Source organism: Monomorium pharaonis, chromosome 6 (assembly GCF_013373865.1).
Source record: "Monomorium pharaonis isolate MP-MQ-018 chromosome 6, ASM1337386v2, whole genome shotgun sequence".
In the NCBI taxonomy this organism is placed as follows: Eukaryota; Metazoa; Arthropoda; class Insecta; order Hymenoptera; family Formicidae; genus Monomorium; species Monomorium pharaonis.
In genome coordinates, this window is record NC_050472.1 from 1773172 (window position 1) to 1800254 (window position 27083).

General features: G+C 37.5%; 2 protein-coding genes and 1 long non-coding RNA gene across 4 annotated transcripts in view; 1 reads left to right on the forward strand and 2 right to left on the reverse strand.

Annotated features, from left to right (window-relative positions):
• LOC105831718 (acetylcholine receptor subunit alpha-like 1) overlaps positions 1–27083 on the forward strand; it is a 210755-nt gene that overhangs the window by 146372 nt on the left and 37300 nt on the right. The gene's annotated exons all lie outside the window — the stretch shown is intronic.
• Positions 778–9394, reverse strand: LOC118646255. The gene is made up of 2 exons (XR_004963788.1): positions 5147–9394; positions 778–1589 (listed from the first exon to the last, which is right to left on the reverse strand). It is a non-coding gene; the product is annotated as an uncharacterized LOC118646255 (long non-coding RNA).
• LOC105827839 lies at positions 9486–20657 on the reverse strand. Its single transcript, XM_036288752.1, has 4 exons — positions 20386–20657; positions 19571–19908; positions 15382–15492; positions 9486–10990 (listed from the first exon to the last, which is right to left on the reverse strand). The coding sequence occupies exons 1-4, from the start codon at positions 20617–20619 to the stop codon at positions 10738–10740; spliced, it is 936 nt and encodes a 311-aa protein (XP_036144645.1). The 5' UTR covers positions 20620–20657; the 3' UTR covers positions 9486–10737.

Genomic DNA, 27083 nt, shown 5'->3' on the forward strand with positions numbered 1-27083 from the left:
TAATTTTTTTATGACTAATAAATATCAAACAAGAAAACACAGTAAAATTTGCTAATACAATATTCCGACTTCTTTTTAGTGTATCTTAATTGATATTTAGCGAAGCATTTGTTTTAGTAAATAAGAGTGCGATTGCATTTTCTCTCTGATTTTATTCATATGATTCAATGCATGGCCAATAACAATCGCCTGAGTGCAGTGATAGGCAAAAAATTGGTACAACGGCTAAAGTTGCCACTGGGTTTTAATGGATTCATAAAAGCGGTTACGCGATAGTTGCGAGCTACCCCTCTTAATAGCGCCTAACTTTCTTCGGGGATGGCGGATAGATAAAAATTGCAATTTCACTTTGCGCCATGCTAACGAACGGTTACGCAATCGCCTTTGAACGATGTGAAGTCGGCCTATCCTGTTAGCAATCGTATACACGCGCCTCGCCTCGATCGGGATGGAGGGCACTCAGAAATCGAGGTAGCGTAAAAACGTTTCGGCGAACGGTCTACTTTTCTCCTTCTCTCGAGTGCCATCCTAACGTAGCTCCGCTCGAGGACCTTTGTCGTGCATCTCGAGGACCTCGGCTATCCGCCGCATTGTATAGCGGATTTTCCAGGCTCATCTCAAAGGATATCTAGTGCGATTTAGGATCGACTCGAACACCGGCGTCTTTGCCAGAATTGTACTAGATAGTCCCATACAATAATTTAACTTTTTTTTTAATGGATACGCCATTATAAAATAGGAAGAGAGAGATGAGCTAAAAATAATTGAAGATATAAAAACATTTCGAAAAAGTTTTATTGTGAATATCATGTCTGACATAGTGAACTTTATTGAATATTTTCAAACGTATGACAACTCGAAGAGGACAAACATTCTCCTTCCACGGTAAGACATCTTATTTTCTTTACGTTATGGACATTTTTCTCATAGTTCCACATTCCATAGACCCATATCGTTCTTTCGAATAAGAAAGACACATAAATATAAAATTGTGTTCTACAAGCATGACAATAATATACTTTGAAGCAGCATCAAAATATATCCAGGATAAAAATAAGTTCATCTATCTCGAATATCGTAAATATAAAATATTAAAGTAGATAAAGATTTTCTTTAAATATATTTTTTAAAATTTGTCGTTACAACACACACACACACATTTTTAAAAGAAGCTTACAAAATTTTTCAACGCATATACTATATCTCGATATTCAACATATAATAATACAATGATGCGTCTTCATTTTTTCTCTCATTTTGTTATTCTGGATTAAAAATGATTTCAATCTACGACAAAAAATGTATTGAAATTGTTGATTTTTTCCTCCTGTCGTCAGTGTCTGTTCCTCTGTCGCGAGAATCAACGACGACGCAATATCCTTCCCCGTAGCATTCCTCTCAGCTATTCGTTCTTTCTTTCTTCTTTTGGATAGATTGGCTCCCGGCACGTATTCGAATTTTCCATACCGAGTCGCCCGAGACTTCTCTTTTACAGGAATTCACTATTTCCCTGTTCTTCGTATTTCGTTGTAAACGAGACGAGAGTTCCGGTGAAAACATCATGTATACGTGATACGGATGTTGAGTATCTGAAAGATTCAATGTCGATATTAAATGGCGAGAATTCGTCAAATAGCGAGATGTTAATTTACAGTTGCGCGATCTTCTTCCGAACGAGCGATTTACTTCGCTTTCAGCTTGGCAATAGTAGACGTTCCATATCCATGTAAAACTCGTCGAGTATCGTAGATCTTATGTAAAAGAGTCTCTGGCATTCTCCTTCTTGAAAGATATATGTAGGAAGCAAGAAAAAAGAAGTTAAATTACGCGCGAAATGAATAAACTTTAGATAGAGAGAAAATTACCGTTGCCCCGTTTTTAAAATTTGCCATAGCATTATGCGGTGGGTATTGAAATGCTCGAAACAAATAAATGGAAAGAATGCAATTTGTAATTTGTTTCCGGTATTCAGAATAGGAGGAAAGAGTGAAAGAGAAACAGAGAGAGAGAGAGAGAGAGAGAGAGAGAGAGAGAGAGAGAGAGAGAGAGAGAGAGAGAGAGAGAATTGCTCGCGGGTACTGTATACTACTAAATAGTTACTGTTGTATTTCGTCGCGTATCAAATTATTATTTGCAGACGCGTTAAAATATAAACGTTTCCTCGAACACTTTCTTAAAATCAATCTAAATTATCAGGAGAAAATATTGTAAATTAAAAGACATTCATATTAACATGATCGATATACATATATGAAGTAAAAAAACGATGTAGACAAACTTTATTATTTTTCCAATATAATTTCTGTAAGATAATTTTTTTAACACAAGTCTTTTAGCCTTAAGTTATCTTTTAATACACTGAAAAAAAATTTACTAAATTGAAATAAATATTTTTTTCAAATAGTACCATGTAGAAGTTCTGTAAAAAATAAATAATATTTATTTTGAATAAGATAATATTTTCTTTAATTTAGAAAATGTATTATACATTTTTTAAATTATAGAAAATATTGTCTTATTTGAAATAAATATTATTTATTTTTTACAGAACTTCTACATGGTACTATTTGAAAAAATATTTTAATTTAGTAAATTTTTTTTTCAGTGTATGTCACAATAAAAAATTGAAATATTCAAAAGTCAATTACACTGAAGGAAAAAAAAGACACTTCACATTTTGTGAGATGTAAATTTATAAATTTAAAATAAATTATTAGTACATTTTAAATAAATGTACATCTTATTCTTTTTTATTAATTATTTGTTAGAAATAAAATTTGATTTTATCATATTTACGCTTTATTTGAACGAGGTGAACATATTCTACAAACAAATTTTTAAATATCTTCTCAGTGCGCACTGCCATAACTTCTTCTCTCTTCCCTAAGTTTTTTAATTAAAATTTCTCACTGATAGGGCGTTAAAGTTCTGTCTTCTCATGTCTTACTGGCATGGCGTTAAGGAGAGCGAGAAATGAGCTTCGTTTGTAAAATAATTTTGTCTGCAGGAGAGTTAATGGTAAAAGAAGCGATCATAAAACTTTGTCTGCCTACGAAGAAAATGAGTTTTCTATGGAATTCCAGTTGAGAGACAAAGAGGCTGCATGGAGCGTATCTGCTGTAAATTCGCCAAGTAGAAAGTCGAAGATATAAATGTTCACCCTGTTCTCCTTTCTCCACCAAGTTTATCAGAAAATGACCTCGACACGCGCGCTCTGCCATGGCGGCGGTGCAGCTCGTTTCGTATGCACTCCTGGTATTATACAAGACAGATCTAAAGTCTTTTCGTAAGTTCATCCGATGCTATTTCGTCGGTACTGTACAGACACTGAAGTATTAAGGCTCTTCTTGCTGGTAATGTATTAGCTTCAACGGGTGGTCCATATTTCGCACGTTAACAAGAAAAACTTCCGCCGCGGACTAAATCTCAAATAATTGATAACGTCATGTTACGAGGTAAATACAAAATATAAAAGATACGGCAAATTAAGAGAAAATAGTAAAATTATGAAATGCAACTTAACATTGATAATTGCACTTAAAAGAAAAGTCAAACATATTTCGGGATTTTTTTAACGATGATATCAAGTAATTTTGATTTAAAATATACCGGTTTTTATCATTACGCGTGATACATCTATAAATAATTTGCAACAAAGGGATATTCCACGATCAGAGAAAAATCTGACAATGAGAGCCGCAAATAGCAGTAGCAGAGAAAAGGGGAGAGCTTTCCGGCTCCATTATTGTTATCGTTCTGAAGGCAAGGAGCGTGCGTCGGCAACAGGGAGTCCGAGATATTCATCTGCAATTCTCCTTGCGATACCGTCGTGAAAGAAATTAATCTCTGCCTCTTCATCCCGCCGACGCGATCGCATTTTTATTATGGAACGGAGTCCGAGAACGCGGGGCGTAATTACGCGCGGCGAAAATACCGGCGCACAGAGGGTTTTGGTTTCCTCTTCGGGTAATCCTATCTCCCGCCTTCCCCTTTCCCCCTCTCCCCCTTCTCCTCTGTGCGCCCGTACCACATCTTTGGCTTCAGACGCTTACCGGATACGTTTCCAGCCGAGAATGTAATAATGTAAGCCCAACGACATGGTGGTTTCATCCCTGTGCGTCTGATACCGCGGCGAGCCGTGCCGGGGATCTCGAATGTGCCTCGCGCATCCCTCTGATCTTAGGACAAGGCGCGGGCTTAACATGCGAAACGTCCGTTGTTGATGTGAGCCGAGCTCGCGTTACCTCGTTGTGTACCCGGCAAAGTGGAAACCGATGGTGGACGGAGATGTAATTTCATTATTAATCTCATTGCTCGCGCGTGATATCGCGACGTGTCCCGAAGCCCTTTCGAAGTTCATGGCTTCGATCCTTCTTCATCCGGTCTCCCGGCTTTATCCTCGAATCCAAATCAATTAAACTAATTTAATTCCTTTTTTTCAAACATTAAAGCAAAACGCATCCGTATTTTGTTGTAACGACAGATAATTAAATGGCGTTCGCGATTTGCGCTCCCAAACGCGAAATGATCTTGCATGGCTTTTCACATATGGATAGAAATATATCACTCATAATTGCACCTGAATAATTATTGAGTTCCAAATTTTGAAATTATTGTCGTACGGAAGGTTTATAAAATCGGTTTTAGTCATTCGAGTAATCCCGTAACGCAAACACGAGCGGATCTATCAAGAGTTAATTGCGCATCTCATTACGTTGCTGGGTCGATGAATGGTGAAATATTTATTACACTCTACGTTTGTACTTCGCTGTGTATTCACGCGTCAATCAAGTTTATCGTGTAAACTCTTGTCGCGCTACAACAGAATATTTAAAATTCTTTGTTGAAATGAAACGCATTCACGTGAGCCAGTTAATCCATTTAAGGCTCATGACTAAATAGCAAGGACCACAAAGTAACAATTTGGCAAAATCAATTATTACAAAGTGCTTTTTAAGTGTCAAAAATGTTTTTTTTTTTTTAGGCTCTGGTTCTATTTCCAATTGTTAATTTTTAATTTTAACCTTGCCTTGAAACGAAATGAATTAATGTAAAGAATATCATGCAGTAATAAGCTATTTTTGTCAAGCGATAACATCGAGGTGACGGGAAAGAGGAAATCTGTCGTGTTTTCAGTGTCACTTACGCAGCAGCCGAAACCGTTAGAGGCAATCGGGGTGTCGGTTCCAGGAGCCATTGGACGTCTCGCGAAATTAAGTTAATCGGAAGGAACCAATTTCTTCTGGAAAGTACTGCGGCAATGCTACGGGCGATGCCTTCCGAAATCAATACTTTACTCGTCGCGGCGAGCATCCTCGGTGCAACGCTGCAGAGTGGCTTAGCGTCGCCGCGTTCGCCTTACATTGACGCTCAAGTGCGTGCCGCCTGCGCACCCTGCGAACTTAACGAGGTCGCCGTTCTTCCCGAACTTCATTAAATCCGTTCGTAACGGTCTAATTTGTAATTAACAGCGACTCCGCTGAGTGTTTATTATTGACAGGTCCCGTCGACAGGTCTTTGCGAGCGACTGTGGCGCGCTCGTCTGATGCACACGAGAGAGATTTATTAAACGAAACAAAAGAGATTGAAAAACAACAGGCAAGAAAACTGTTGCTGTGAAATAGGCAATAAAGTTTCGATTTAACTCCCTATCGCGGACGTGGATCGAAAATTTTCACCCTTCCCCTTGCCCCTTCTCCGCGTTCACTATTTGCATTAACATGTCGTGAACGAGACGATATTTTTTGTAGCGGAAATACTCCTTGTTGTTTGTCGAACTGGAGTCGTTAAAAAGTTTTCGCCATAATTAGCCTCTTCGACGGGTAGCTTGGGCTGGAAAGTTCGACGACATAAAAGTCGTTGCGTCGAGTTGATCCTTCATTGAGACCGCGCCCATAACGCGTTGCTGCACGATCGCGATCGATAAAATAAACGCGGCCCTTCCTTTATAGAGAAACTGATGGTGTTTCTCATGCTTTAACGAGTAAAGAGAATAACGTGTTGTATCGCTGCGTTGGACGATCAAAGACTTAATTTCATGTCGCTAATTTTTTCAGACCTTATTTTTTAAATATTGAATAATTTTTTTTAATCACTATCTTTCTAGATTGCAAGTCTTTAAAGTTTTATCTATGGAAAACGAGACCATGATTAAGCTGCGTTGAAAGTTGATCGATGAATTTTTATTTCTCGCGTTTTGGATTTTTTTCACATTCACCACAAAATGGCATATTAGATATTACGTAAGTGAATATCGCATTCGCGCGTGAAAATTCTTTAATCTACGTATCTGCAGTCGCAAGCGGCTGTGAAAAACACGATCGTTCCATTACGCATGATTCGCGCGAACACGCGTGCATCCCTCGGCGTGTTATTTTATAACAGAGCATACATATTCGGCAAGCGTCTCACGTGAGAGCGCTCACGGTGCGCACCCCGAGTCCCACGGGGGTGTCGCGACGCGTTGTGAATCCGACGTCGTCGCGTCGTTGTCGCATCGACCGCGAAAACGGCACCCCGCTTCACGCGTAAACGATCGCTGGGCTCGAAACCGGCCCACAGGGTTGCCTCTTATATACCGGCTCGGCTGTGGGAATTGCGGCTAACCGTACGGAGAATCAGCGGCCGGTGCCGTCAGAGAAGGAGGACCGTTATAAGCGGCCTATACACCACGCCCGCGAACTGGGGCGGTGCCACCGCCGTAGAATCGATATCCGTTCGCTCTTACCGGATTTTATTCGCTAGTGAAAAAAATGAAGAGAAACGGGAGGAATGGGAAAAGGGGGGGGGGACACCGTGATCAAAAATGAAATCGCCGTACGCGGCGGGCAGGAAGTACAATAAAATCGTTGTCGCCGTCGGATAAAATGCCGAATTGCCTATAATTGATACGCTCCGTTTCACGGACGCTTACCGCGGCTCGAATTACTCCTAAATTCGAATTCACGACTATAAAGCGATATTTTTATAGGAGACGATAAAAGTGAACGATAAAAAGTGCCACGTACATTCTTTGACAAAAAAAGTTACGCACAGGTCTAAACCTGTAACTTTTTTGTCAAAGAGTGTACGTTTAATTTCTTTTCTGTGATTAAATATTGATAAATTTACAGAACATCGTATAGATTCAAAGAAAAAAAAGGACTAAACGAGAGAACTAATTTTGGCCACTAATGTATCTTATAGGTCTGCCGTGTATTAATTTTAATAAGTTCGCTATGAAAGATAGAGCGACCTACTAAAAATGTAAAAAATTGAATTTTCCACTTTAATTGCCATTAAATGGCAACATTAATGTTCCGTCAGTGCAATTATGCCGGCATAATTTTCTTAAATCTAATTTTTATTACCGCACAGATGCAAGACATTAAAGTTCCTAAGGCCTTTGCCGAAATTTAAAAAAAGGAATTGCAATGTTTAGAATTTACATCTTGACTGTCATATCCGCACGAATTTCACTTCGTTAACCATGTATCAAAACTTGTTTGTCGGGATTGCACTAAAACGCGTCCTTATTCTCCCGTGAGCCGCGTTGCAAGTACATATTACAACGTAGATTACTGAATTATGGGAGGTGGGTGTGATAAAAACTCGTGCTTTCATGATTCGCCTCGTTTAATCCGATTTAGAAACGCGTCCTGAATTACAGTTAATTCACGTGCTTGGTACAACACGCTGTTGGCTAATTGCGACTTTACGATGCGCCGCTTTTACAGGATGCGATCCGCCTATTATGGATGCACGTCGAAGTCCCTTTATCCGTTCAGCGCATCCCAGAAGAAGGTATAGGGTGTGACACGTGTGACGAGACTGCGCGCCAAGATAGGCGCATCGCACCCGTTGTGTAATGATAAAAAGCCGCACCTTAACGGAGCAAAAAGGGCGTCCCTTACCGGCAAAACAAACACGACGTCAACAATAAAACGCAAAGCAACCTTTACGGTATAAATAGGGCGAAAGAGCACTTAATGGCTTCTTCGTCGTTGAAAAGAGTAATAACTTGTAAATGTCTCATAATCTTATATATTCGTATTTTATTCGGCATCAACAATATTATAATATTTCATCAACTAGATCTGAATTAATAAAAATTTTAGACGATTCACCCAGCTTCGCAAATAAATCCAATGATATCTACCAAGCGCGAAGTTCGAGACTATTAACGATATTAACGTCATCCAGAAAGTCCTACGCAGATCTAATATATAGCATTAATGTGAAACAAATAACGAAAAAAAATTATGACATTACTGAGAAGATCTTTTTTTAATAACATGTTTTTTTAATAACATGTTACTTTACGATTAATAGCAAAAATTACCGGATCTAGTATCATTAACGAGTCGTGCTTTCGCCTCGCGATCGATATATCAGGTTTCTTTCATTGTCAGTAATATCAAAGACATCGGCGCCACGAGAGTGTCATTATTCCCGTGGAAGCGCCTATCGGACATTGACGTCATCGAATAAATCCAAAATCAATTTTCTTTCGGCAAGGGCGCGATGGGTTTATCGTACAATGTCTCTCTAGTGGCCTACGGGACGAAACAGTCTCGTCATTCTTATATCGTTACCGGTGTTGCCCGAAGGGTTTCTCGAAGGGTCACAATAATTTTTCATTCTTTATCCCTCAGCAACACTATGATATCAGATGGGAGTAGCCGCAAGCAAAAATGAATGAGGAACGGAAACGAAAAATTATAGCAACCAGACTGATTGGGGAAAAAAATTAAAATGTAGCTTTATTATCACAAATAAAATTTACACACACAAATATTTATAATTCTTCAAATAAAATTTTAAAATCTCCCATGAGAAAATTGCAACTATTTACAATCAAAGCTGCATGGAAATATCTTAATTGTAAAAACCTTTTAATGTGTTTTATTTCGACGTTCTTACTATTAACATTGTAATAGGTGAAACATCAAGCTACAATTTCCAATATTTATTTGCGCACAAATCGGTACCAAATGGAAAATATAATAAGTGGTACGCATTTGGTAACTCTTTCCTACGTACGTTTGACGAGATGTACGCAGATATAACAGGTTTCAGCAAAATTATCGTCTTTTTCTGCGATGATATAAAATATTTATGACACGTGCAAATACAACATAAGTGCTATCTCAAGGGTATATATTCTCCTCCTCTCTAGTTTCCATCACTCACCCCCTGCTACTTCTATCGCTTCTTGATGCACCATCCTATTTCGTGTCATATCTCACGTAGTCGGCCCTGCACGATTAAACTCTTATCGTATTTCCTTGTATACTTTATAACAACATATTTGAAAAATAGTTATCCTCTAAATGAAAGTCATTTAGCCAGGTTAGAACAAACTAACATAAATAAAATAAATACAAATCGATGTATTTTATTTGCAATCATATTTTAATTACACATGTCAGATTTCGAAACTTAATTTATTTTGTTATAAACGATTAAAAATTATGAAACATTCGACAATTTGTATTTCGTGTAAAATATTAATTATGTTTTAAGTGCAATTTTATAAATACAAAATATGGCTTTATTCAAATGCGATTTGCATCTGCGCATATGTTTGAATTCCGTGATTTACGGACTTGCGATACGAGCCCTGCATTCTGTGACAATCGACACTTGCCCAGAATTTATAAACGTACATTAATGTAATTAAAAAGATACCATTTATATGTATATTATTTATTGCATACAAATAATCAGACTTATTTTCCCATTAAATGTTATAATAAAAAGCAAAATGCATGCATTTTTGCTTTTATCGATTTAATTGACAAATTTTATTTATTCGAATATTAATTTTGCGTTTTTTTTCCTCCGACGTTAAACACGAAACCCTAATTTTAAATAAGCATTATAAATCTCACTTAATAATATCGCGAAACGTAAAGGAGTTCCCGTATTCTAAAAATATCATACACAATAATTGGTACTTGCAGAAACGAAGCAGAATGCAGTTCTTTGAATTCCGGCAATTCTTATAAGCTATTCTTTCTTTAACCTCCTTTATTGGTTTCCAATATATTTTGTCGTTTCGCGTTCTGTGTCATTCGATATAATCCTATCCAATTAGTAAAATCATACTCTATCATGCATGATAACGAGAAGCATTGTTATAACTGATATTATGGAGCATATCAACCATATTCACCTCGTCGGCGCCATTTGAATGTTCTCCCGATTTTAAGCGTCCTACTTTCCTCTTTCGACTCTGTTATTCGCGTCATTCTGTTTAATGATGTACTACTTGTAAATCGCGTATTAGTTTGTTTGAACGTAATTCGCGCTTGTGCTTTTACACATGATATTAACAATAACAAAGAATGAATAGCGACATTAATTATCAGGCTATTGATGTTAATATTACACTGAGAGATACATAATTATTAGGAATTTTTTTCTTAGTATTTTAAGTGCTACAATTAACTGCTAAAATGTTAATTTTTTTCATTGTGTTTTAATGTCCTTCGTAATTATTGTGATAGTCTAACAAAATTGTTTTTAGGTCAGTATTTAGCTAAATCTGAATTTTTATACACTTTACTAAAATTTGTTTCCTCCATATTTTTCATCTGTATACTTTAAATTACAAAATAATTTAATCTATTAAACTTGCATTCTGATGACCGTGGTGACCGTTTACTTCAGTGGAGGGCGAGTTATCGGCATTGTAAGAGGCATTCCGCATGTTCGCGCAGCATCGAAATCAGGCTGCCGTTTGCATGCATCGCGTTACCTCATGTTGTATCTCGGCCAATCCACGGCAGGCCCGTCCTCCGTGTCGAAAGTTCCGGCGTGGTCCGCAGTATCTCCGGGGTGGTCGGACGGGGGTGCGTTATATTTCCCGAGGGCCAAGTCGATGAGGGAGAAACTGCACCCGGGAAACATGGCTGCGCAGTCCTTGCCCTCGTGGCCAGCTTTATGAGCCCGGGTGTACGTGTGATGCTCCTTCGGCTCGAAGGAGAACACTCTCTTCAGGGGTAATCTGCAACGAGAAAAGCGAAGCGACCTTACCTTTTAGATTGCAAACCGTTCACTTGCCTACATGGGAATGATCGAATTACACGTCGAAGGATTGTGGAAAATCGGCGAAGAGGAAAGACGGCTCGGGGGTCTTGATCTGCCTTGTATCAAATATCTGAGATATGTTTGAAATATTCTTTTAGAATGATAGGGCGATGGTTTCTCAAGAGAAAATTTTCCGTGGAAGGTTTCTAATTTTTGCGAATTGTGCAAAAAACAAACTAAAAATAAAGCTGTTGCTTAAGATGCAGAGTAGGATGCTCGTAATAAATCAATTGTAGGATAATTGAGAAAATGCCTCTATATAAGAACTATTAGACAGAAAGAATCTTTTAAATATCCTATCTAAAAAAAGGCATGTAAAGTCGATTGCTCGCATTTCTCGAAGTTTATTATTGTCGCTTTTCCGCGATGCCGATTGGTTCTCTCGCTGCGCATACTTCGTGTTGCAAGAGTAGCTGTCATTGCAATTTTGACAGCTGTCAAATTTGTATAAATATTATTTATACATTTATTGCTGTAATTTATTTTTAAAAAGTAAAAAATAAAGAGTTAAGTAGTGCGCGCGAAGCAAGGAGGGAGCATGAAGTGAGCGAGTGAGTGAGCGAGGAGGGAGCGAGGAGTGAGCGAGTGAGTGAGCGAGGAGTGAGTGAGAAGTGAGAGAGGAGTGAGCGAGGAGGGAGCGAGGAGGGAGCGAGGAGGGAGCGAAGAGGAAGCGGGGAGTGAGCGAGGAGTGAACCGGGAGTGAGCGAGAAGTGAGCGAGGAGTGAGCGAGTAGTGAGCGAGGAGTGAGCCGGGAGTGAGCCGGAAGTGAGCCGAGAGTGAGCCGGGAGTGAGTCAGGAGTGAGCGAGGAGTGAGCCGGGAGTGAGCCGGGAGTGAGCCGGGAGTGAGCCGGGAGTGAGCCGGGAGTGAGCCGGGAGTGAGTCGGGAGTGAGCCGGGAGTGAGCTGTGAGTAAACCGGGAGTGAGCCGGGAGTGAGCCGGGAGTGAGCCGGGAGTGAGCCGGAAGTGAGCCGAGAGTGAGCCGGGAGTGAGTCAGGAGTGAGCGAGGAGTGAGCCGGGAGTGAGCCGGGAGTGAGCCGGGAGTGAGCCGGGAGTGAGCCGGGAGTGAGCCGGGAGTGAGTCGGGAGTAAGCCGGGAGTGAGCTGTGAGTAAACCGGGAGTGAGCCGGGAGTGAGCCGGGAGTGAGCCGTGAGTAAACCGGGAGTGAGCCGGGAGTGAGTCCGAAGTGAGTCAGGAGTAAGCCAGGAGTGAGCCAGGAGTGAGCCGGGAGTGAATCGGGAGTGAGCCGGGAGTGAGCTGTGAGTAAACCGGGAGTGAGCCGGGAGTGAGCCGGGAGTGAGCCGGGAGTGAGCCGGGAGTGAGTCGGGAGTGAGCCGGGAGTGAGCTGTGAGTAAACCGGGAGTGAGCCGGGAGTAAGCCGGGAGTGAGCCGGGAGTGAGCCGGGAGTGAGTCGGGAGTAAGCCGGGAGTGAGCTGTGAGTAAACCGGGAGTGAGCCGGGAGTGAGCCGGGAGTGAGCCGGGAGTAAGCCAGGAGTGAGCCAGGAGTGAGCCAGGAGTGAGCCGGGAGTGAGCCAGGAGTGAGCCGGGAGTGAGCGGGGAGTGAGCCGGGAGTGAGCCGGGAGTGAGTCCGAAGTGAGTCAGGAGTAAGCCAGGAGTGAGCCAGGAGTGAGCCGGGAGTGAGCCGGGAGTGAGCCGGGAGTGAGCCGTGAGTAAACCGGGAGTGAGCCGGGAGTGAGCCGGGAGTGAGCCGGGAGTGAGCCGTGAGTAAACCGGGAGTGAGCCGGGAGTGAGCCGGGAGTGAGCCGGGAGTGAGTCCGAAGTGAGTCAGGAGTAAGCCAGGAGTGAGCCAGGAGTGAGCCAGGAGTGAGCCGGGAGTGAGCCGGGAGTGAGCCGGGAGTGAGCCGTGAGTAAACCGGGAGTGAGCCGGGAGTGAGCCGGGAGTGAGTCCGAAGTGAGTCAGGAGTGAGCCGGGAGTGAGTCAGGAGTCAGCCAGGAGTCAGCCAGGAGTCAGCCAGGAGTGAGCCGGGAGTGAGCCGGGAGTGAGCCGGGAGTGAGCCGGGAGTGAGCCGGGAGTGAGCCGGAAGTGAGGCGGGAGTGAGCCGGGAGTGAGTCGGGAGTGAGCCGGGAGTGAGCCGGGAGTGAGCGAGTAGTGAGCGAGGAGTGAGCCGGGAGTGAGCGAGTGAGTGAGTGAAAAAGAGAGGGAGGGAGTGAGCCAACGAGCGAGCGTAACTAGATAAATATGTAGCTGGGTAGCTAGGTAGCAGTAAGTATGCAAGTAGGTATGTATGTTGGTCTGTATGTATCTAGGTAGGTATGTAGGTATGTATGTATGTATGTATATGTATAATTAAACTTTACATTTTTTATTCAAAATTGCCGAAGACGTTTAAGTGATAGGTAGAAGGAAATAGAGAAAGAGAGAGAGAGAGAGAGAGAAGGAAAGAGAGAGAGAGAGAGAGAGAGAGAGAGAGAGAGAGAGAGAGAGAGATTTCGGGAAGGTAACATTTGCGTTTTAAATATTTTGAAAAAAAGGAATCCTAAACTCTTAATTCTCATTTCTTATTAATTATCATTCTTAATAATAATTATTTTTTATTAATTATTATTTTTATTAAGTATCATTTGCGTTTTAATTATTTTGACATTTTGTGTATTTTAATAGAAGAAAAGGAATGAGATTAGAGAGAAGGAATTAAGATCCAGAGAGTTTAAAAGGAAATCCAGAAAGTGAAAGTGTTGAAATTTGATTGAAAATTATCAGGTAACAATACATGTAATATTATAAATTTTAATTTATTAAAAAATTTAATTTTAATGATGTATTATTAAGGCATAAGATTAAAAAAATTTAATTTTAAAGTTGTTGAATGCTTATTATTAGAAGTTGTTGAAATGGTCAGAGAGAGACAGTGAGTTTTGTCGAAAGAGATTAGAAAAGGAAAGAGATTAGATAAAAGGAAATTGTTATTGAGAGAGATTAAACAAGAAAGCCAGAAAGTGAAAGTTTTGAAAATTGATTGAAAATTGATTGAAAAACAGGTAACATTAAATATAATATATTATAATTTTTAATTTATTTAAAGGAGATTAAGTATGGAGATAAAGTATGTAAAAGTGATATTAAGAAACATGAAAATATAATATAATTACTAATTTGTGTTTAGAGAGAGAGAGGGGGGGGAGGGGGGAGAGTGGGAGAGCGTGAGAGATAAAGAAGAGGATTAAATAAGAAAGTAAAGTGTAAGAGTAATATTGAACAATATACAAATAATATAATTAATATCATTAATAATATAATTAATAATTTAGAGAAAGGGAGAAGGAGCGTGAGATAGAGAAGGGCATTAAATATGATAAAGTGTGTGAGAGTAATATTACAGAAGAAAAAAAAATGCAATGTCCAATATAAAAATGTTAAGTGGCGCGCGCGAAGCGCGCGCAATGTTGTGTTCTAGTTATGTAAAAATCACATTTCTAATCCATTTATTTTTTTGTAGAAAATATGGTTATTTGACTCAACTTAAAAAAAAAATTCAACGCAAATAAATTGGAATATAATACTCTGAGGCAAGCTTTTTTAAAGCAAATTTTACATTAAATAAAATTGAGTGAAAAATATAAAATATTTAATTTAAAGAGAATTTAGTTCGAATTTAGTTTAATCATTTTAAAAGAAAGTTAAAGTATACGAAAGTATTTTATATAATTTTTCAAATAAAAGCTTTTATTTATTTACATTATAAAATAGGATTTTACATAGAGTGTTTTTTAAATAAGCGGGTCAAGTGATAGTAACGAATGATACAATTGCAAATAACAAAAATATTGAAACAATCTTGATAGTTTTTGTGCTTGTGCAAACAGTTGAAAGTGAAGAGTTTTTCGTGAACAAGAGAAAAATAGCTAACAAAACTCGACCAATTAATGTCGAGTGGATAATAAAATTTTTATTTTTATATTAATAACAATGAAATCAAACATGACAAATTTTTGCAATTTTTACTACAATAGAATTTCAAGAAAGAAAGATTTCGCATTTATTAAAAAGTTTTTAAAATATGACTCAGTCTGCGTTTAACTCATTTTAAGGAAAGGCTATTTATCCAACGTTATTTATTTAGCGTTATTATAAATCTTGCACCTTCTTAATATCGGTTAACTGCATCTTCCACCGCATTTATTCTCTTCTCTCTTTTCTTCTTTCTCACCTGAATCACATTATTTTAAAGTTACGCGGCACTTAATATTCATGAATTCTTAGAGTGAAATGTAGAGGAAGAAATTTGAAAAATAAAACCAATCTTTCGAAGCGCAAATTTGCCAAATCTATTTATTGTTTAAAAAACTTACGAGAATGATATTCTCATCATTTCTTCGATTAAGGTGTTTCCTTTCGGCATTAATCGCTGGGATGCTTCGCAAAGCGCACGTAGAACACACGATCTGCCGTCAAAGCCCATTCTGAAAGGGAATAGAGAAACGTAAATTTCTGTACAATGTGCAAATCTGTCGTAAAAGAACGTTTGTGAGATGTTATTAGAGATCGATTTACCTCTAATAAATGTTATCTTCCCTCTTAATAAAAACTTAAGAAATTAAATAAATAGTTAAATATCTATAAACACCTATTATTAAATGTAAAATTTATATAAGTTGAAGATTGAAAGAAAAACATGATAATCCATTTTTTTAACAAACTCTGAGCGAAATTATTAATTCTAAAAAGAAGGCACTTGAGAATTTCGCATATTCTTTCATGCTTTATACATTTTTCCGTTTAAGATTAAAAAACGTGTTTTAAGTAGCGCGCTGTCAAAAATTTGTTTTGTTTTTCATTAAATTCGATCTCGACTTATTTTTTTTTTTTCTGCTGATCATGATAGTAATTTTTCTATCTATCCCTGCTATCTTGTACCCGGGAAAACCTTAGGCAAATGTGTTAGATAAAAAAAGTAATTATCAGATTTTCCTGTTCTCAGAAAGAGCAAAGACAGACAATAAAAAGCGAATGCATTTTTTTTAACCAAAAAATTTTATTGAAAATATTTTATTGAAAATTTAATAAATTTAAAGGATAAAAAATGTCTAGATGTAATTCCATATTTAATCGTTAAATTAACGAGCTTCTCTTTTAACATTAAAAACATACAATTTCTATTATATTTATATAAATTTTACTTTCACAAAGTAAAAATTGTTTGATGGTATACAGATTACACTTTTTTTTAAACAAATTAAATCGTAAGTATCTAAACATTTTCATGTTACAGAGAATGGAAAGATGAATGCTGGTCGGAGAAATAAAACGAGTCATTTATTATACGCAATTGACGAACCCACGTCTCGCAATCAGGAATCTGAGTAAATGTCTGCTTTTTATTTTGTAGGAAGGATCTTAACAGAATGGATCTCTCGAAGAGACGAAACGGAATTAATACTGTCAGCTTAATGTAGACAATCTGATATACCACTTTATCCTATTCTTTTACGTTATGCAAATGCTATTAACTTATCTCATTTGTATATGTATACATCATATAATTAATTTACGAGCTCTCTAAATAAAACGTTTTAATTTTCCTTGACACTAATGAGACATTTAAATACACATTCATATCTATTACTCCTATAAATCATTGACCGTCAGAGAAAATATCTTTAATTATAAACTCCAATCCATTAACTATGATTTATTAATGGTTCTACATCGATATTCTATTTTGTAGTAATTAATTAAAATTTCGCCATTCTTTACGAGATGCTATAAGATGCGCAATATTGGATTCTGCGCACATTTGCGAAAGATTTCTTCGCAAGCTATCGCCAACGTTATTACGAAATTTCCCGGATTAAATATCTTCGGCGCTATGTGTCTCGGATAAAAACGCTCGGTTGCTATTGCCGCAGCCTTATTCGAAGGAACGAAATGTCGCCGACGAAAATAATCGGACCACCCTGGCAGAAGGTATAAATCTGGTTATGGCTTCGGCCGTGGAAGAGAGAGAAACTATTTTCCCGTGGTCGTTGGCCCGAGAAACGGATAAATGGTCCGCCAGAGCCGTTCAGAAACAACCCCCCGTCGCCGCTATCGGGCCGCCGCGGCGTTCCGCGACTGTAGAAGCGCCACCCTCTGATTCATGCCATCCTTAAGCCGTACCAACGGCACTACCACCACCGACCAATTCCTTATAAACCACCGGCGACGCTTCTCTCCTTCTTCTCCTACACATACAAACTCGTATGTATAAAGAGAACTATCGTTGCATAACTCGAGCGGTCGCCATAAGACGCCGGACGTAAACTACCACTTTAGCATCTTCTCAGCAGAGGAGTGAATGATTTCAAACGGATATTAGCCGCAATACTCTGACGGTCGCCTCCTCGTTATCCTGGGCGGGACAAAGTAAACGACGCTACTAAATATCGTTCAATAAATGTCTTTAAAAGCGTCATGAGGGATGCAATAAACGCGTTCGCTGCATTATGTAAGACTCGACAAATGCCTTTCTTTTTGTCGCTACAGAACGTCATTTGCAGTAAAGTTATTTGCTCCGTAAGCGTTATAAATAACGCAGATTTATCTTTTCATCAATATACTGCGATGTTTTCTTAATTGTTGTTTGAAGAATTGTTGTAGAAATGTTTTCTAAATGTAAGATTGTTAAAATTTTTTACAGAAAATACAGTGAATTAATAAAGATATAAATTGGGAGCATTTTTTGACAATTTTGGGCACGAATGATAATAGTCAAACATGATCAAATTACAAAAGTTCTTCGAATACGCAGCATCCTCAATTTTTGTCTTTGCCATGTATGATGTTCTGTAAATATATTTGTCACTCTGCATATTCGAATATATTGGTCAATTGGTGCCAAAATAGACTATAACAATTACGAGTAAAATATACTGACATTAATGTTACATTCCATCTCAATTAAGATTATTGCGCTTATATATCATATGAGCTCACGTAATTCATCATGAATAATAGCATTAATAAAATGATTTTTTTCTAAGTTTTTTCAATTTATATCGGTATATTTTTTATTTCATTCACTTATTAATTTGAGCTCTTTTCTTATCAGAAATTATATACACTGAGAAAAAAGATACTAGATTCAAATAAATATTTCTTGGAATATACTAATAACATTATTTTATAGAAAATCAATAATATTTATTTAAAACAAGTACTAGTTTTCTATAATTTAGAAAATATTACTTGTTTGAAATAAATATTATTGATTTTCTATAAAATATGTTATTGGTACTATTCGAATGAATATTTATTTGAGTTAAGCATTCTTTTCTGCAAATGCATAGGTTTCCCGCAGGGGACCACTTATTCGGGCGGCCGGCACCGCCAAGCTCTTTCGCGGGTACGGCGAAAACTTAAAAAAAATATTTTTTATGAATGTCTGGTGCCACATAGGTTTTAAGATTCTCAGGAAAAGGAAATTGACATGAGACATCAGACAATTGGCATTCAGGTGATTGATGTTAGGTTAGGTTCCGTTTAGCGTTCCGTTAAAACGAGGTTTGAGACTTCGTTTAATAATTAATATTAATTGGCCAAATCTACCGAGTAATTGCTACCATCGTACGCCCATCTGATAATACAATATGACTTGACAAATTGTAAGCTCGCGTGATGTGATAATAGCGCGTCTCCCTACCCTCGACCGACATCGAGGTACGAAGAGTTCGGTCTCGCCATCATTATCGCGATGTATCGGCTTTTCCTCCGTTAATGCGGTCGATACGTCGGTATGCCGCGATAGATGACACGGAAGGAAACCGAGGTGCCTCCACGTGTCTCCATAAAGAGACAAGACGTGCCCGTTCAATCGCTCTGGAGCCACTAAAACCGCCGTTCCATTTTATTACCGAGCGCGTCTCTCATCTAAGCGTGTCCCGTGAAAATTCGTCGCTTCCCTCAAGACGTTGAAATCCAGGTTAATATATTCGTTCAATTTGAATAGCTGAGGGTGGGCGCGACCGGGTTAAACCGGAGAAATTGGTGTCTTAACACGGGCGCTAATGTTATTAATCGTTATCGGCTGCCGAATTAATCGGATCGCAATTCAGACAACATCGATCATTGTATCGTCGTGTTGTTGTCATAATTGGCTTAATGTCCAACCATTCGCGTTATTATGAATTATCGATCTGCAGACACAGAGCGCTCTATTTAATCTTCAAAGCTAGACTATACCGAAATCTTCATGAAAAATTCAAACTTTAAATTTCTTAGAACAATTTTCATTTGTCGTAAAAAACTGACACTCCTGGCTTTATCGCTTAAGAATAAATATATCTTTATTTAATTCACTTATATTAATATTTTCCTGTAATGTATCGAAAAATGGCATTAGATAGGATATACATTTCTGTAAAATATTTCATTTTTCTTATTAATTAGTTTATTTGCCAGGAATAAATTTTTATTTGAATAAAGAAATTTATTTCAGAACTGAAATAAATTTATATTTCACTAATACATTCTTAATCTTTTTCTTAATACGGAAATACTTACGCGTTCATGATGACCTCCAGTTTATTGTAAACCTCCCTCCTGTGTCTTCTTTGCAAGTAATAGTATTCTGACTTCCGGTATTTTTTTCTGCCAGGTGCGAAGTGCTGCTTAACATGGTTATTCAATTTTAAATTCGGAACGCCGTATCTATTAGCGATTACAGTGGAACCGTAGCGATTGTGCTTGTTACTCGTTTTAAGTTTATCGTTCCTTAGTTCTAACAAGGGCTCTAGGGCAGGTTTGCTCTCGTTAGGAAGGTCGTAGGAGATACCCCAGTTAATACCTTCTGTAAAGATGTTGTCCGAAGTCAGAGTGTGCACGGTCAAACAGAGAGCGATCTGAAAACAGTACAGTAGGCACGTTAAATTTGCAATCTACAGGTTTCTCATTATCTTCACCATGATGATTACGATCATCACATCTGCTGATGAAAATTATTTCGATCGCATGCATCTGATTCGTGTAAAAAATGACAGCAGTATATAATATGTAAATGATAATTGAAAATATAATAATTCCACCGTGTAACTTTAGAATTACCTAATGGCAAGTGCATTCAATCGGTAAGTAATTAATTATCGAGTTAATTACCGCACGTAGTAGCTTGCGAGCGACGTCCCTTACAACTAAATGTTAAATTAATTAATGCACCCGTTACATTTGCATTTAAATTAATATTTACCGTATTCTAAAACCTGTTGTTCAAGCTAACATAACTGATTTCTGACGCTATGAATAATAATATCGCTTTGAGTTTAAGCAAAAATTACAGAGATTATTTGCGATATAATGGGTCAGTATTGTGCAATACTCACGGAAAATGTGGAGCCTTCCGGAAAAACGACGTAACGTCGTTTCCTCGACAGATTCGTTTGGTATTTATCGTCCGCTTCGTACTCGGACAATACCAGGCCGAGAACTAAAAATATCAGGTACTTGGAACTGTAATCCATTGTTATTCTGTAAAAACATGCCGCGCTGTCAATCAGCAATTGACAGGTAAGCTGATGCGTTTTTATGAAATATTTAAGAAATATCACTCTATACATATAACTTAAAACTATATTTAAAAAAATAAAATTTATACATATAATTTAATTACATAATATATAGAAAATATATATCATATAGTTATTAGAAACTTACTACGCAATCGTTTCTTAAAGATAGAAATTTTTGAAAGTAGATGCGTTAGCTACTTTTACATAAATCGGCGCAGCTAAAGCTCATTTGCCCCTCTTTTAAATGATATCTCATTAATCCAGATTTGAGAATCCGCAGAAACCGAACCGCTAATTTCGTCGCGTCAGGAAGACGCCTTGATGCGAAAGGAAATTATTTCCATTGTCCTCGTAGGACAGAAAAAGAGAACACGAGAAACGGGCGGTGGTGAATCGACTGGCCAGGGGGGGGGGGGATGAGCGAAGGTAGCGGGCAGCGGGGGCGAAACTTCTTCCAGCGCGAACTTATAAAGGAATTACCCAACTTTCCGGAGAGCAAATCTCGGTATAATCCGTTGAGAAATTGTTCGACGACTTTCCTGAAATAAAAGCAGCCCATGAGCGACGCCGGTAATGCCGTCTTTTTGCCCACGCGATCGCGAGGAGCGAACTGCCGTAAACCACCGGGTTCGTGATTCGGGCTGGTGACTCCGGTCTGGGCGTTAGCGATCGGCGGGAGGATTAGACCGGAAGTTGGAATTGTACGAGGAAATAATCTTAGGATAAATAATCCGGTCGGTTACGCTCCAATAGCTGGATTTATCGCGAGCTCGCAGGTATTTAAGAGCTGGCTCGGAACTTTAATTCGGTGTTTCGCGTCGCCTAAATCCAGAATTAAACATTAAATCCACTATGCCGTTATGCGGAAATTCGTTTACTCCAATTAATGTGTTAACAAAGACTTAAATATCGACATAGAACTGATAGGAAATTGCAGCATGGTGTCCGATATAAAAATATAAATATTAAATTCTTTTTCATTTTATTAGGAGTTTCCATGAATTTTGTGCCTTTTATTTACGTTGTTCTGCATTGGATACATCAAGACGTGTGTGAAGTTAGCATCTCAAAGTTTAGCATCTCATAAAAATACTGCAGAATTACTTGCATCTAGCATAGTTCTACAGTTCTTGATAAGTTTCAACAATACTTCCGTTGAATTACCTATTTTAATTAAATTGTTATAAATGAAATGCTAACTTCCAAAATCACATAATAGCATCTCACCGTATTTCGAATATACGACCACAGAGAAGACTAAATCTATAGAGTTCTATCGTTTAGAGACGTCCTATCAATAGTTCTGATGATTGAATTAATAAAAAAAAAATTTTTTGTTACAAAACATAGGTATATATGCGTATACGTCTGCGCACGTGGATTTGGTGTAACTGGCATCTCAGATAGACAAAATTAATTAATTTAAAAAATTTAGAAAGTATTTTTCAACAACTATCTTGATGGAAAACTTGTATTTATAAGTCTAGACATGAGATGCTGGTCGAAAATCGACAGTTCTATTTATTTTAACGCAGTTCTCATATAGTTCCGGACGCGTACAATAATTTTCTAAAAAGTTCCGGTGATATAATTAATTAAAGCATTTTTTAAACAATTATTTTGCCCGGAAAACTTGAATTTTGATGGTTAGACGTGAGACGCTGGTCGAATATTGACAGTTCTATTTATTTTAACGCAGTTCTCATATGGTACATGGAGAAAAATAATTTGCTGGCACAGCAAATTTTATGCTGTCCTAGCAAATTTTATTAGTTATTATATGGACAGCAAAACGATTTGCTAAGAGTACTAATTTTAAATTCGTTTAGTTGTACTAACAAAACATATTTTGTTGTAAAGATCATCGTGAAAAATTAGTTATAATAACAAATTTTTTTTGCTGTCACAACAATATGCCGTAGCAACGATGGTTTTGCTATCACAGCAAAACTATATAAATATAAATATATTTTAGAAGTGTCAGAGGAAGGTCTTAAAACATTTAGGTTATAAAGAGTTAAGAAGCTTACAGCCTGAAAGAGCGCGGCGTTTTATCGTGAATGCAAAATTAATTTTTCGTTCCGCGGTAGGGCACTAGCGATCGCCATTCTTCCTCAACGTTAACCCGGAAAACTTCCGAATTGCTGGCATTAGTTTCTTTCCTGGCAGGGGAATACGTGTGCGCGCTGCACGAAAGCTACATGGTGCATGTAGACACCGTGGGGAGGAAAATTGTACATTCTCACGTGATTATACATCGATCACCATCTTCGCGTTTCCGGCCACGAATCCCGTGGATCCTGTGGGAGGTTGCCCATTCTCATCCGCATTCTCCTCCCAGGGAATTTTGCTCCGCGTCACGACAGGCAGGATATTGTCGCATTTCTCTCCGTGACCTCTCTCGTCTTGTCAAAACCCCGAAGGGTTTTGAGACCGAAAAATCAAACATGATGAATACAAAGGTACACAAAAAGAACGGATTTAATGAAGTTTAACATTTTAGTTATTATAAATACTGCTTTTTCTGTTTCTTTTTCTTAATTTTCACTAGACTGAAGCATTGAATAGAATCAATCTGTTTTTACTTATGTGTCTCTATGTTCAATTTCCGTTGTGTCTTTCGTAATGTACGCCGTTTGTTTTGTCAGCAAATATTGCTCTCTATGTCGGACATTCCTGCCAATATAGATCTTATTACCTCAGCGCAGGCATATAATCGTGCCAAAACGTTGCTCGCTCAAATTGCAGACCACCTTCAGCAGCCAATTAATTGGAACGGGATTATTAATGCACCACGGTCGCCAGCGGTAGGACGTTGTAAAATTTGTTATATTGGAGAATCGATGCGTGGAGAAACTATTTACGTATAATGCATCGGAGACGTAGGTACGTTAACGTCAGTTTATCGATAATTTTCTCGTAATATGACCTACAGACTTTAAATAAAATATCATTTTATTAGAGACACGTTTGCGCGGGGTCTAACGTTGCGAAGTATGCTGTTAACGATTTATATGAATAAATGATTGTAACATTTCGCGAGTTTGCAATATGAGCAACGTTGTCCGATTCGCCGTCCACATAATTCAGCGGGCGAGCTATCAAAGAATATGAAGGATGCGGTCTGTTTCTACGGATTGAGATCCGTTGACTTTTCGCCAATACAATAATACATCGAATACCCGGCATCCGATGAAAACCAATAATCGATCGGTCCATATCGTCAAATTTCACCAGCCCCGTTCACCATATCTCGTGAAACAAGTCTGATTAGATGTGGCGGCCGTTCGATCACATTCGAGCTTGGAATTCGATAAAATCTATTCTGATCAACGAGAAATGTCATCCGCTAGTGCTCCATCCTTGATCTCGTTTTGAATTTATTGCAGACGATACATAAAATGGCAAATACATATAATAACGTCGTGCAAATTAATTCTGACCAGTGCGTATTTCAAATAATCATACGTTGCATCTTAAATAATCGCGCATCACCTAACAGGTAAAATGAGATTAAACATAACGCTTGGAGCGGTAATAAAGTTCGAAACGCGCGTTTACAAAAAAAAAAAAATATTAACGGTTCGTGTTTCAATAGGAGAACTACGGCAACTTCCAACGTTTATTTGCATACAAATCAGTACAAAATGAGAAACATAATGAAAAATAACTTAAATGGTACGCAACTCTCTCCCCTAAATCAGAAATTACAACTACAATAGCGTATAATGGATTAAGAGACTGAGTACGCAATATTTGCTGAAGAGATAATTACATTGCGCCGGAATCTACATGTATATAAAGCGATTAAATTGAAACATTATCCTCGCGCTTATAATATGTAGCTTATAAAGAGATCAAGCATCATTATGTTCTATAGATATTTAATGAGTGGATAATCAGTTTGAATAAATCCCAGGCTTATATGTCGTCCGATATATATACGAGGAAACATTCAAAGATATATATGTATACATCGTTCGGATATTCCGTACTGCAGTTATTAATTTACTCTATGCCGGGACGTGCCAAAAACATCGAGAGTGACGCGCGAGAGTTCACGGAGTTCTGCGGCGGATATCGTTGACATAATCTTCCCCACGGCAGGAAATTGTCCGAGAAAATCGTTCGATCGTGGTCGCGGGGGCGCGTCCGACGAGGGTTGACCGAGTATTTTCATGTAACGGTGAGGCAAATAGAACTTCCTTCATAGGACGAGGGAGACCGATCCTCCGCTGTAAAAATATCTCGTAACTTACTTCGGTAAGCTCTTTAGGAAGTAGGAAATTAGCTCACCATGGAAAAATGACGGGGAAATGATCGATCGATGACGGCTACGAATATCCTACGGAATACAGAATGCTATGTACCGCGGTGTCTCGTTTCAACGGTATGCGTTTTCAGCACCGATTTAGGACGCGGGCGTGTCTCAGCAACTTTGGACGCACGCGCCGATTTTCCGCCGTTGGGAATTTTAAGGGTGATGTTAATAAATGCCAGCGTTGCTCTTAAATACGCTCTTCAATCCGTCCAGCAATATCGCTGGAATGTAATCGCGCGGTTCACCGCCTCGTAAATAGATTATGATTAATCAGTTAACAGACCGCGCGCTGGCTGAATTGAATTTGTTGGAAGAACTTCAGTATGAAATTAACGAAATGTATTAGCGCGAAAATTACATAAAAGCAAGAAGTTGTATCGTTTGATCTTCCGTATGACAAGAGCATGAGTAATCGGCTTGGGGGTTGCCTCATATTATCGACGTATCTGACAAACTTTCTTTTTCATCGTCATTCACTCTCTTTTCCTCCGTTCCCCCATGCGACTACATCGAATATCGGAAACGTCACGTCTTTTGTTACGCCTGACGTATTTCATCTGCAAATTTATTCGAGCAAAACTCGATATCGATTCAACTTTATCGAAGCAATTCGATAAAACGCTGAATGAAAGAATAGGTTTTAAATACTAAATAATAAGAATATTAAATTGTTCTAATTAATTTAATTTGTCATTAATAATATATTAGTAATACATTAATAATATAAATTATATACCGTTCATTAAATATAGGGAAAAGTTACCAAATGCGTACCATTTTTTTTACATTCCTCATTTGGATTTATACATCAATGAACGTTGGAAATTATAGCTTACTGTTAGAATTTCAGCTAACTATTACTACACTGAGTACACTTTTCAACAATAACAAATTAATTTATTATGAGTCTTTAGCTACATAACAAAAAGTACAATTCAGACAACCAGTCGCCTACAGCCTCAATTGTACTAGTGAAGCTTCTAAACCATATTTCCTTTGAATTAATATTGAATTAATAAATTAAAGTAATTAAAGATATAAAGAATCATTAATTTATTTTATTAGAACTGCTTATATTTATTTTATTGATAATTTATTGAAAAAAGACTAAATATTTAATAATCAATAAATAAAAATAATGAAAAAGGATAAGGACGATGAAATAAAGCTTGAATTTATTCCCGAGAAAAAATGGACATTAATATGATCAGATGTAAATATACATAATTAGATACAAAAAGATCTAATAATATATAATCTCTTTCTCATCTATAATATCTATTATATAATCATATAAAAAACATATATTATTAGATCTTTTCATATCTAATTATATATTTTTATAATTATATATGATTATATCGCGCCAAATTTTGGATTCAATTATATATGATCATAATATATTATTAAGTCTTTTCATATTTTCTAATTATATATTTTTACATCTGATCATACTAATATTCATTTTTTCTCGGGTTTTTACAGGTAATATATATTTTCATACCAATTATTAGTTTTCTTTTATTATCATTTATTATTTATTAGTTTCTTATTAATATATAATTTATTGTAAAATTATTAATGGACTTAAAAAAGGAAATTTGATAAATTTTATAAAAATTTAACTTTTATAATAATATATATTTATAATAAATGTAAAATATTCTACGATAAATCTTTTATGAAAAAATTGTTGTATAAACATTCAGTATAATATTGAATAATTATATTATCGATTAAAATAAAGTGATGAAAAATTAACATCAGTTGTTGACCATATTTTTTTAAGTTGTTGGCACATAACAAGGTAAAACCTGTTAAATTCTTACATATATATTCATTTCTTATTTGTTTTATATTTATATGTCACTAAATGTTTCTTATATTAAGTAAAATATTGATGACTTATGATTTAGACGACCAGTACATATTCAGCAATTCTCCACTTTACGATTTTCATGAAAATCAATACGGTTTGCAAACACCGATCACGATTTGAAAACATCGCGTGAAAAAATAACCCCCGTGTGTTAAATATCAGTATGTAAATTTACGAGACTCCCGCAAGCCCCGTTCGATCATACGCGAGTTCAACAGACACACGTTCCGCAGCCAATTATTCCGGCCAATATCCGGAATCTCCGCGATCGTGGGCGCAAACGAAAATGGAATGGAAACGAGCTGTTTTATT

Excerpts from the sequence above, each read along its gene's own strand:
- LOC105827839 (XM_036288752.1), bottom strand. The coding sequence starts at position 20,619 with ATGTATAGAGTGATATTTCTTAAATATTTCATAAAAACGCATCAGCTT. Across the intron at positions 15,493-19,570 it reads CTGGAGGTCATCATGAACGC|AATGGGCTTTGACGGCAGAT; the intron begins GTAAGTATTTCC and ends ATTCCCTTTCAG. Across the intron at positions 10,991-15,381 it reads ATGATGAGAATATCATTCTC|ATTACCCCTGAAGAGAGTGT; the intron begins GTAAGTTTTTTA and ends TTCTCGTTGCAG.